General features: G+C 41.9%; 1 protein-coding gene across 1 annotated transcript; it reads left to right on the top strand.

Moving 5' to 3' along the window:
* The first annotated feature begins 889 nt into the window (after positions 1 to 889).
* btbd3b (BTB (POZ) domain containing 3b) lies at positions 890 to 7,795 on the top strand. The gene is made up of 4 exons (XM_005936318.3): positions 890 to 1,899; positions 2,815 to 2,905; positions 4,626 to 4,744; positions 5,418 to 7,795. Exons 1-4 carry the CDS (start codon positions 1,589 to 1,591, stop codon positions 6,448 to 6,450), a joined length of 1,554 nt encoding a protein of 517 aa, XP_005936380.1. The 5' UTR covers positions 890 to 1,588; the 3' UTR covers positions 6,451 to 7,795.
* Positions 7,796 to 13,075: the final 5,280 nt, after the last annotated feature.

Below are 13,075 nucleotides of genomic sequence, written 5' to 3'. Positions count from 1 at the left end.
TACTGAATGTCAGCGAAATATTTTAAACCACCACCGCCGCCAAGCGGCTAAATCCTCCCTTCAGTTTAAACAGAATCCCCACTGTGCTCAGGTCTAACTAGAGTAAAAGAGCAGAGGGAAAATATGCATCATGTTGTACACTGTGTAGAGAGTTCAGAGATTCATGTACTCTCCTGAAGAGATGACCTAACAAGGAAGCCTAAGTGCAAGCACATATTTGCCTTTTGAGTACTTCAAAACGAAAAAGGCTCTAAGAAAAGATCTTTGTTCTTACTAAAAAGCAAAGAAAAAAAGCTATTAATTAAAACTGAAATATTAAATGCTTTGGGGATATTTACACATTGTAACATGTTACAAGATCAAATTCTACAAACAAAAATATCCTGAGTATAACTAGGTTTTTGGCATGAATGGGCATGCTGTAAATCTTTTACTGATTGAAGTCTACTAAGGTTTTGCAGAGGTAAGAAGTCTCATCAAAGCAGCCCAGGTGAAAAATGAAGTTCAAATTCAACTGTTTGTGTAAATGTACGGAAACCTCATTTAAATAACGAGTGATTGTCAGACCACTCAAGAATTAGACAAATCCTGCCCTTAAAAAGCCCCTGTAACTTTACATTGTTCTTTTGCATTATAACACAGTCTCCATTTACTGGACTCAATGCTGCTGCTTCATGTAAAGGAACCACAGACAGTAAAGCCGGAGATAAATATATCATTCTTATGGGGCATGGCTGTCACTTTAATTGAGTTTAATTGACATTCACTATTGCATATTCAAGTATGTGCTGCTATAGGCTGCATTAGCCAATCATGAATGCTGTGTGTTGCCATTGGCTGAGCTCCGGAGAGAGCCATGTACTGTGCTGAGAGAGGGTGGGGAGTGGTGGTGGTAGTGGGGGGGTCTCCTCCGCCTCCTCTTCCTCCTCCTCTCTCTCTGCACTCTCTCATTCAACCTCTGTAGTCAGCAGAATGAGAGGCTGAGCAGAGCGGAGCAACACGGCATCCACGGCTACAGCATCCTGCAGAGGACTCTTGCTCCATGGAGGAGAGGAAGGGGAAAGAGGCCGTGTTGGAGAAAAACGAGTAGATCAACACATGAAAAGAGAGCAGAGAGGGGAGGGAAAGCACAGAAGGAGTAAGAGCGCGAAATGAAAGGAACTGATTAAACAGCGTTGTTGAGGACCACTGCAGCTATACTAAATCTGGAGCTGTCAGGCCAACCCTCAGCGAAGCAGTGAGTGAGAGAGGCGAGCAGAGGAGAGAAAAAGAAGTGATTTAGAGAGCTGATCTCATCACTCTGGACTAACAGGGATGGGACCCACAAGAGCCTCTCCGTCAGCAGATCAAACTTCACACAGGAAAAGTGCCTTTCAATCACCAGTGTGAACCTGCCTCTTTAGAGGAGAGAAGGGAGTTATTCTATTAGTTCCCTAAAGGTCATACAAACCTCGCACAGGATCTTTGACTGCTGCGCTGCTGAGTGCAGCTCAAGTCTCCGCTGTTCTCGCTCCCCCATCGCACCTGCCTGCTCCCGGTGAATGTTTTCTCTGCATGCACACTCACTGCTCGGCAGTTGAACACACTCATGGTCGATGCCAAGGGAAGGAACATGAAATGTCTGACTTTCTTCTTAATGCTTCCTGAGTCAGTGAAAAGCAAGTCAAGTAAAAGCTCCAAGAAAGGGAATGCGAGTGGCAGCTCCAAGCTGCCCCCAGTCTGTTATGAGATAATCACACTTAGGAGCAAGAAAAAGAAGAAGATGGCAGCGGATATTTTCCCCACCAAAAAGCCGGCATCCACCACCACAGTGCAACAGTACCAGCAGCAGAACCTCAACAACAACAACACAATTCAGAACTGTAACTGGCAGGGACTCTACTCCACTATAAGAGAGAGGTAAGGAAAATCTGCAAGTTTTATTAACATTTAGATCAAAAAGATGAATTGGACGATTAAATTTGAGAATGTCCCATAAAGTCTAATTGGTTTACTGAATTGCACCCATCTTACGATTAAAAATGTACAACAAAACACTTCTACTAAAGTAGTAGGCGTGACGGGTGGTGCCTGTGTTTGTGAGTGCATGTAGGTTTGAGCAGGGGTGGGTGATATCTCTGCCCTGCCCTCCATCTGACAGGGGAACTCTGTTTACACCCTCTTTGCCTCCTGCAGACTTTGCCGCTCTGACACAACAGAGGGCGGACAGTCACAGCGAGTGCGTTTTTTTAATGCACAACAGGCAGAGGGCCGATCTGTACTAAAAGCAAAATATTTGCCTTGGCCTATCAGTAAAGGATCCCAGCAGTCCAGCGCAAAATGTGTGTTTTCTGACCCGGCTTTGTTGTCTCTCCAGAACATCATGGGGCTGTTTACCCACCCCTGTGACATGTTCCACTGCTCAATAATATATGAACGTAGCTTTATTGTTGGTCCCATTCTTTCACGGTGGGGATTTTCCACTGACTTCATCATCTTCTCCCTCTGTCTTTATGTGGAAAGAATGAATAAAAGAACATAAGGATAAAAATGATGACCTTTCATTGCTCTGTGCGAGACTTAAATTTTAATTTAAGCACCTGGCACACTTTGCACACTCATAAAACTTGTGTTTAGAGTGTTTAGAATAACAGGAAAGAACAGAGTAAATGTGATGTATGATATTTGGTTTAATTTCTGCTAAAAGCTACAATCCCTATTTGGTAAAAGGTTAAATTAAACAGAAAGAAAATCCTTAATGTGCCTTAAAATCACCTAATTTTCTGTTTGTACCCTCCTCCCGCTCCCTCCTTTTTTTTTTCTTTCCCTTTGTAGAAATTCTGTGATGTTCAACAATGAGCTGATGGCAGATGTTCACTTTGTTGTGGGTCAGCCTGGAAGGACCCAGCGACTTCCGGGACACAGAGTAAGAATTTTAGCATCAAGTGAAGTTGCACTAAAAGGCTGGAAAATGAACAAACAAGCAGCCACGCAGGCTGGCCCATTGTTGCTCATATCATAAAAGCTTGAAAAAAAACATCTTTCCTCTTTGCCAGCTATAATGAAACTGATTCCTTTTGTGCTCCACCATCACTTCCGCACCATGTGTCTTTTCGAGACAGTCCTCAATTATTTATGTAAATGAGGCTGAAGGATGGAGGCACAGAGTGAGCGAAGGAGGAAGGGCTATCCTCTTCAGCGGTCGTTTCGCGCAGGATGGAGCGTCTTTGTCTCCGCTTTAGCTCAGCTTTTCATGAAAATGCTCTGCAATTACTCAACTTTTAATCAAACACCCCCAACAACACACCGTAACAATGATCAGACGCAGAGTGAGGCACGTCCATGTGTGCGCCTCGCACCCTGCACAAACTTTTGTCTTTAACTGATTATCCTTTAGGTTTGACGCGACAATGCAATTTCTAGTGTAAATACAGCTGTTGGACTGTTTAGTCCACCATCTGACCTCATTATTTTTTTATGATTAGCGCATAAATCATTTAAAAGTCATTTCTGCTGTTTGATTGTGATTAGAACAGTCGCATGAATTTGTAAGTGCACAAATTTCCACATCAACAGGCTCCGAATGACTGTGCACGGGTCATTTTTAATGTTCTTTACATGGGACCAAAATGTGTAATCCATGAATGGTAGCTGCAATGCACTTTGTACACTTTAGAGCGCAGTTATGGAAGGACACTGACTCGACTGTGCTTTATGCTGAGGCATTATGGCAACGAGATATGACACTCAGTGCAACAATCTTTATCGTGTCCAGTAGGCAGGAGATTGAATATGCCTCATGATCTGCTTTTTGTTAACAGCTCTATCATAGTGGGATGGAGGGTGGAAGTAGAAACAGTCATTTATGTCGATATCTTTAAAAAAAATAAAGAGCCGCAAGGTGAGAATAATATTATTCCAATAGGCAGCGTATGGATTCTTGTCTCTAAACGCACATCAAAGAGCATCTGTCTTTCAGCTGACCTTGCTTAATGAAAATAAGCATGAATTTCAGAGTATGACAACAGCCACAAAAACAACGGCATTGTTTCCAAAAACCCTTAGATTTGCAAGGTTTATTTCCGACTAGTGCGCATGCAGTTCACTTTGGAGAAATTCTGTGTTCTTTATACCACCCACATATCCACCTACACACACTTGTGCCGCGCACACACACACGTATGCACAACACAGGCATGAACACAGAGACCTTAAACTCAGGTTTAATAACAGAATTCATAGCATTGTCTAATAAACTATTAGTCACACAGTCATATTGAGTTGCATGTGATTTCATCATACATTTAGATGACTCATTAGTTTCAGAAATTGAACTTTTGCTGCACTCGGTTCAGTAGTGTCACAAGCAAATACAAGTCTTCTTCATTAGAAAATTGCATCCGTGCCCTGAGGGGACACAGTAATTGTCTAAGCAGCGCTGAGAAAATCAACAGGTGCGATTTTGCCAACGCACAAAGGGATTTGTGTTGTTACGTGAATGCACTGAGATTCCCCACTTCAAATAATCTTCCTCCATTTTCCAGATGTTAGTACATGTCACATGAATTACACTGACGTCACAGATAAACTGTTTTCATTTTGGTTTTTCCCATCCGTCACTCTGTTTTCTTTGCTTCTTTCAACAGTATGTGTTGGCTGTGGGCAGCTCGGTGTTTCATGCCATGTTTTACGGTGAACTTGCTGAGAACAAGGATGAAATCCACATACCAGATGTGGAACCGGCAGCATTTCTGGCAATGCTGAAGTAAGGATTCTCTAAATTCTTCCTTCGACTGGGCCCGTTGACCTCGTAGTGCTTTAGTTGAACAAGGGGTCCATGGGTAAAAAAAAAGAATAATTTGATAAGACTGATCTGTATCTATTTCTCTGGCAAATCTCAGATAAAACTGTTAAGTAAGCCTTGACAGACAAATGAGATGAAGTGTTCTTTATATATCTCAGGGACAGAATCTATATCTGTCTGTTGTACTTGTTCATTTCATTATACTTTCAAATTTTCCTGTTGAATCCCAGGATATTTTTTCTACCTCCTCGTTGCCTTCCTTTCATCACTTTTATTTCTGAGTTTTGTTTCTCTGTCCTTGCAGGCAAACTGTGATAGGTGGTAGACACAGACGTAGGAGGAATACTATTATGTTGGCCAGTTTGATAAGTTTGCGCAGCAATTTTTTTTTTATCTGGCGAGAATCTCGTTTCGTTCCTCTCTTAAATATTTTTGAACAGATACAGGAAAGTTTTGCTTACAGCACTTCAATGTCAATCACTTTCAGTCATAAGAAACTAAAAATAAACCTCAAATGCATTATTGTTTGAATCATGTCATCTAAATTAACGATCATAGAAAACACATTTACACCGTGCCGTTTTCTTGTCATTTCTCCGGTGTTTGCTGAGAAATTCCTATTTTATGTCAACAGGTACATTTACTGTGATGAAATTGACCTGAGTGCTGACACAGTGTTGGCCACTCTTTATGCTGCCAAGAAGTACATTGTCCCTCACCTGGCACGTGCCTGTGTCAACTTCCTGGAGACCAGTCTGAGTGCCAAGAACGCCTGCGTGTTGCTCTCTCAGAGCTGCCTGTTCGAGGAGCCAGAGCTGACGCAGCGCTGCTGGGAAGTGATTGATGCCCAGGCCGAGCTGGCGTTACGCTCAGAGGGCTTCTGCGACATTGATGCCCAAACCCTGGAGAGTATCCTACAGCGGGAAACACTCAACGCTAAAGAGATAGTGGTATTTGAGGCTGCACTTAGCTGGGCAGAGGCCGAGTGCCAGAGACAAGAGCTCACCTCATCGACTGACAACAAGCGTAAGGTTTTGGGCAAGGCCATGTACCTGATACGTATCCCTACGATGGCTCTGGATGATTTCGCCAATGGAGCAGCCCAGTCGGGCGTGCTGACGCTTAATGAGACCAATGACATCTTCCTATGGTATACAGCTGCCAAGAAGCCAGAGATGCAGTTTGCCAGTCAGCCTAGGAAGGGCCTCACCCCCCAGCGTTGCCACAGATTCCAGTCCTGTGCCTACCGAAGCAATCAGTGGCGCTATCGGGGCCGCTGTGACAGTATACAGTTTGCAGTGGATAAAAGAGTTTTCATTGCTGGGTTTGGACTGTATGGATCTAGCTGTGGCTCAGCAGAGTACAGCGCCAAGATTGAGCTGAAACGTCAAGGAGTACTGCTTGGACAAAACCTCAGCAAATACTTCTCTGACGGTTCCAGCAACACTTTCCCGGTGTGGTTTGAGTATCCGGTCCAGATCGAGCCAGATACCTTCTACACCGCCAGCGTGGTTCTCGACGGGAATGAGTTGAGCTACTTTGGACAGGAAGGAATGACAGAAGTACAGTGCGGGAAAGTAACATTTCAATTCCAGTGCTCGTCAGACAGCACTAATGGCACTGGGGTGCAAGGAGGGCAGATCCCAGAACTTATCTTCTATGCTTGACGAGACCTGGTTAACCTTCTGGCTGATTCTCAGTGCACTTTTGAAAATGGAAATGTATCACTTTGTGCATAGTGTCACCTTCTGTTATTTATTTTTGTCACTATTGTGCAGGAAAAAAAATCAGATCTCAGACCTGTGAAAGGGTCTTATGTGTTTTGGAATTTAGCAAGTGGTCCACTTGAGTAGGACCATATATTGTATATGTTTCAAGATGTGGATTTACACAAATACACCAATGAACTGGTCTCAACCTCCCAAAAAACAACAAGAAAGCAGACATCTTGCACTAAATGTGCCTGTAGATAGTAATATATTGTACATTCTGAAATGTATATATAATTCCACAACTGTGGCCAGTGCTGCCCACAAAGAAATCATATATAATGAATACGCTACAGTATGTTTATTATTTCTATGCTTGCATAGAAGGCACATATAGAGCAGCAATACTTCACATTCTACATTGTATGATGAACATTTCATGTCACGACATCATCGGCATCACAAAGGAAGTGAAAGTGGCTGTGTGACATTCAAAACCAACACCAAATTTCAAGTCACGATTCCATCAAAAAAAACAACAACAACAAAAAAAAACGCACTACTGATTCCTGTTGTATGTACGAACCATTTGAGAAGTTTCAATCTGACTCTTGATTGATTCTTTGACTGTAGTAACAGGGCACTTAATGAGGGCTTAAGGGGTCTTAGATTAGGGAGCACTAGATATAAGCCACACAACCCCTCTGTAGCATGTTGCTCTACACCTACACCCACTCCACTGAGGTTCCATTATCTTTACAGTTAACATTAGGACTTCTGGCTACTCACTACTACATGGTAGACCAAGGGATTTCTTTGATTTTCTATCTAAACCTGTCTGCACTGGAGTACTTACAGCATGGGCAAAGCGGCTCCATTTCATCTGATGTGTACTACTAATTGTTCTGGCGCCTTGGTTTTGTTTACAGTGAAAAAGATCAACATTGATTCTGTGTTAGAAGCCGTTTATGGACTTTTACTTCCCTTAAAAACCCTGCGCACTCTGAACTGCTGAGCACTCCCTCCCAATGTGATCGTACAGTATCAGTATTTGCAGAAGCATACTGTACATGCTACAGAATTGCACTGATGTTGGTTTGTAAATTAATTTGTTTTGTTTTACTCCAGCGAGGGAGTTTGTTTTGATTTGATTTTCTTATTTGCTGTGCTACTGAATATTCGCCTGCTGATGACAGTGGACGGGTAAACTGGTGTTCATGTCCTGTGTTTACGTGCTACAGTGCTGGGAGACCGACGAATGTGTATGGTTGTTGATGATGGAAATAAACAAAAAGAAGTGGTGCGTGCTGGCTGTGTAGCCCATCTGTAAAAAGTGATAAAGCTACGTACTTTGCCTGAAATTAGGAGGGGCGACAGATGATGCCCATCGGCACTGCAGTGATTTACAATGCCAAGAAGAACTCTGTTGATTGATGGTGCCTGTCTTCATCCAACTTTTACATCCTGTCTGTCAAACGAACTCCGTCTCCCGATTAAACACGCAATATTACACCTCACAGCTTAGCCAATATTGTATGCCATCTTGCCTGCCATTATAAAGAATGGCTCCTTAAGGCCATCACATCTCATGATTCAAAAGATAGAAAACAAATCGAAAAACAATCTCAAAGCACCAAAGTTTTTCTTTCACAGCTTGGCTGCTTGACCCAGAGTTGATCTTGAAGCATCTGTCTCCTGAGATGAACCCAAAAATTTAATAGATGATAAAACAATAAAGTAAAGGCAGATTTTTAATTCTCTGCGATTGCCTGATACGCTATAAAACTCCCAAACAAGAGTCATTGGTGGAATGTAAGCAAATCTTTGTGAGCTGTGCGTTCAAAATGATAATCCCTCCTGGGAACTCAGGGCAGGTACTTGATTACAAAGGCACTCGATAATACCGGGACTAGGTTTGACAGTGGCAATGAGCATAAGGTTCTTGATTAATTGAGCTAAATCAGTTGGGGTTGCTTGGTGCTTTAGTGCAATTTTTCATGACTGTGGCACTGATGTTGTAAGCAAAATCATTAATTGTATTAAAGGAGGTTGGGGACTAAAATGTCCCTTCGACACACACACACACACACACACACACACACACACACACACACACACACACACACACACACACACACTTTATAACTGTGACAGATCGACTGATGAAAAAGACAATTCAAGTACACTTTCGATTTCGCAGAATGTTAATTAACATTTATAACACAAACAACCCCAGTGCAGGGATTACTGAATTCGTGTCACCTTCGATGCAAAAGCAAAACCCCCACATCACTGGAGAGAGCTCTCCTCACTTTGTTCTCCTGGAACAGCAGCTACTCAAGCCCATCAATTTGCTTTTTTTTTTTTTTTTTCGGAGTTATTCACAGTCAGCTCAGATGGCAGGAGATCTGCCAGAGGCTACCAGCTCACTGCCAGAGCTGCGGTGGGAACACCTCTGCTCTACGTGGCGCACATTACCAAAAACGACTACTGGATCAATAACAAGACTTCAATCAGCAATTGAATCGGGGGTTCTAATTACTCACAATTGCACGCTATATATTTCAAAACCCTCAAAGATATAAATCTATCACGCACTCCTTATGCGCTTAGGCTATGTTTAATAAAAACAATATTTTTTATTTTATGGGAGGTGACAATTACTATGGGAACCCATTTTAATTATAAGAATGAAATGCAATTAAATCCTACTTGGCCAAGAATAAAATGCATGGTTAGGCCTCTAATTAGGATGACTTTGTCAATAGAGGGAAACATATCACTGATAAGCAACTCAGTACTTTCATCCAAATAAGCAAACTGCTAAAAAACAATGCTGGATAAGAACTTGCTATATATATCTATATATATGTATATATAATATAATATATATATATATATATTATATATATATTAATATATATATATATATATGTGTGTTATATATATATATATATATATATATATATATAAATATATATATATATATATATATATATATATACATATACATATACACACACACACACACACAGTAATATAAATGCAGAACATTGACTGTAATTTTCAAAACAAAAATTTAAAAACACAGTTCAGCGTGGGAAGGCAAAAAGGGAAAACGGGGGTTGGTGGGTATTGACTCAGACTGGGCACATATTGCCCAGGAAAACCTCCCGGGGTTTAATTACTGTTCAGTACAAATTAAGGATGAAAAGATTCGGTCTGACTTGAGGGAGAACTGTGGATTACCATTGATCAACATTCTTAATGCTCTCTAAGATTGATTGTTTCAAGTGCAGATATGCCTGAGAAACGAACCAAAAGGTCATGCAGCATTTAAGAGGGATGGTGCTGTTTTCTTACTCTTCGCTCGCTTAACATGCCTCACCAAAAAGATCTCCTCATTGACTTTTGTGAACGTTAGTGCAGTTTGTAGTGTGAAACTATATAGGAAAGAAAAGCCTCCCGAACCCACGCCGCTGGGAAAAAAAAGACAAAAATAAAGAAAAACAGCAATTCAAACATACGAGAAGGAAAGAAAATAGCAAGAGAAAGCACATTGAGTTGTGGCACCGCATCAAACATTGCTCAGTTCACTGCAGGCAATCACATATCCAATCCTCGACATCCTGATAATTTCCATCCCAGCAAAATGTCAATGAATTAATAATGGCCAAAGAGAGGAGGGAAACACAGCTGTGGGTTTAAAGAATTCATCAAAGAAAATCATTTAAAAATATGTTTTTTAATTCAACAAATCTCTCAGGAAATCCTCTTTTCCCCTACGTCCCCTTAAACCATATGTTAGACAATGTTCAAAGAGCAGGTTGTGTTTCACCACATACTGCCTGATTCTAGGTGCAAAAGCTGCCCGCTAAGTGTAATGAGAGCATTTGGCAAAGGTTACAGCGAACTGCTTGTAAACCTGACATAAAATTAAGGGTATCTGAGCCCTCGACTACCCTTACTGGTCTAATCTCAAACTACTGGCAGGAAGTCAAACAAGGAGGAATGGAAAGGAGGCAACAGAGGCAAGCAGCAAACGTGGTCTGACTAGTATTCAAGTAATGTGGTCATTCCCTTGGTGATTATCACACATAGATTATCAGCAAGCAGCCAAAGTCGTAATTAATCACAAGCCAGAATGGCAAAAAGTCACGAAGTTCAGATGGAGGATGCGGGTCGAGGCAGGCGTTTGACTGATGATAGTTGCTGTCACTTCGTAGCCATTCGCAACCCTGTGGTGCTGAAGACCTGCAGAAGTGTAAGGGATATCTCGCCAAATAATCTCCTGTTTCTTAGCTGTTGCTTCCCGACGCACATGGTTGGGATGCACTGCAGGGCCCCAGTGGGTTTCATTTATCTATTTATTTATTCATTGCCACCAGACAGAGCTAAATCGCTTCAACAGGCCAGGATGTGGAGAGGCCACGTTTTATGTTAGATTAGCCTGTTTATAGGGATGTTGCTCTGCTCCGGATGGATCAATACAGCTTGGATTTCTGGAGGTAAGTGCTATATGTGTATCAAGTTAATTATGATTGCTGAAAAGAGTAGAAATGCGCTTTTAGTGGACAATAGGAGACACAGAGCCTATTCAAAGTAGGCAAAAATAACAGACAACAGCGGCGAGTGTATCAGCGACACGCTGGAAGCAAATTTTATTAGTTTCCAATGGCGCGGAGGTAAATACCTGTTTATGTAATTGTGTTTCTCCTATGAAACAGGATCCCAGAAGGTATGTGAATGCTGCAGTCGGCCAAAAAAGAAAGTAGTTCTTTCACGGGCTCTGAAAGCTAAATTTGTTGGTGATGCATTATGCTAATCAAGCTATTTATTCCCTCAACTGTGGTTTCGTATACCTGTCACCCACAGCCATTACAGTAAGCCTGATCAAAACCTTGAATGTTGGCAGCTTCCCACCAAGAGAGGTGATGTGGGCTGAGCATGCTACTTTTTTGTGTGTACTCTAGAGCCTCTATTCACACTGAAGCATGTCCTCTAAGGCAGCTCCGTGGCTTTGATAGTATGGAGTGAGAGGGCCCTCCTCTCCCCAGGGTCTGATATAATGAGAGTAAGCTTACTAAACATGATCTGCAGCTCTCTCAAATAAGCTACTCGAAATGGCTCGAGTCTGAAACAGTACAACAAACAGCGCTGATTCATTTGTACACATGCTCTCGCTCTGTCTCCTGTGCGCCGCATGGGGGGGGTTGGGGGGGTTGGAGGGCTAATGTGTTTTAATGCGTGGCAGAGAGAGAGCAATGGAGAGATGGAGAAAGAGTGCAGAGTGGCACAGTAGTCTAGCTTCATGTGCATCCATTCAGAAGTCACACAAGAAATCTGGATTTCCAGTTTAATTATTTCCTGCATGCACAAAAAAACAACAAAAAACTCCCCAGAAAATCGTGAAGCGACAGATTTTAAATGATTGCATTCGCGGTTTGCATTTGTACACACATGAATAGAAATATTCTCTGCAGTTATTGTCAGGGTAATAGTTTAACATTGCCATTTCTCATATTCGGTGATTATCTTGTTCCAGGATCTTATCACCTGGCAGCGGGAAGCCTGGTAATCAACAGAGACATTATACTGGCAACAAGGTATTTCTTTTGTCAAACAAATCAGAACTATCAAACCATCTGGGAGTCAGCACAATTTAACAGTATCGCTCGAATACATTTTGTATCCCTGAATATCCTTTTACAGGAGTGAATTATATCCACTGAATGCCCGTTTTTCTCACTATTCAACCTTTAAGTGACCGAACATTTTCCAACAATGGCAATTTTCATCTGAATTATTGGAAAAAGTACAATAACACCTATAGAGGAGCCTAGCCTTAACAGCCTGCTTTTGTGGCCTAATTTAAGAAGTGGAGCGCTGCTCTATCTCCTGCTCCTCTGCCCCTTCTTTATGTCCTGTTTACTGCAAGAAGCACCAGTGACTGGGACTAAAAATCTGTGCGATTAGCAGTTCAAAAAGGCATAACATAGACAAATATGGTCTAATTTCAAAATCTGGTGTCATACAATCCATTTGAAACTTTGAAGCGTCCAATCAAAGAGAGGATTGGGAGCAGTACACCCGCATTCCCAGCTGCTCCACATTTACGTATTGTGTCTACACGAACATCCTCGCAGCTGCACGATTCGAGCCTTATTGTCAAGCCGGTGATGAATCCGACGTTGGCGAAGCAAAGGATCGCTTCTCGTCTTAGCGTTAACGCAGATCATTAGTCGCAGCTGCCTCGATTGTCAGGAAGAAAACCCGTTTCAAAGCTGTCATAAGTTATTTCTTTGTGTCAAGTCAGATGAAAAATGATATCAGCAAGGATTAAACGCACAGCGATATTCAATTATTGCACTTCACCAGATGTCTGTCAGAATGGCAGGTAATGGGGAAAATTCAGTGTTATACATCATTCCAGAGATTTAGAGCATCTGCCATCAGCGTACATCTGACCTAACTAAAAGTATTTCTCTGCCTATGTTTTTTTTTTTTTGAGTAAAACTTGAAACTATTCCCGCTCTGCCCTCAATAATGGCCTCAATTTAAGCTTTGCTGTGCCTCACCTTCC

This window comes from Haplochromis burtoni, unplaced genomic scaffold, assembly GCF_018398535.1.
Source record: "Haplochromis burtoni strain Fernald_Lab_line unplaced genomic scaffold, NCSU_Asbu1 Contig_207, whole genome shotgun sequence".
In the NCBI taxonomy this organism is placed as follows: domain Eukaryota; kingdom Metazoa; phylum Chordata; class Actinopteri; order Cichliformes; family Cichlidae; genus Haplochromis; species Haplochromis burtoni.
Note: the sequence above shows the minus strand (reverse complement) of the source record. Positions and strands in the feature narration are given on the sequence as shown.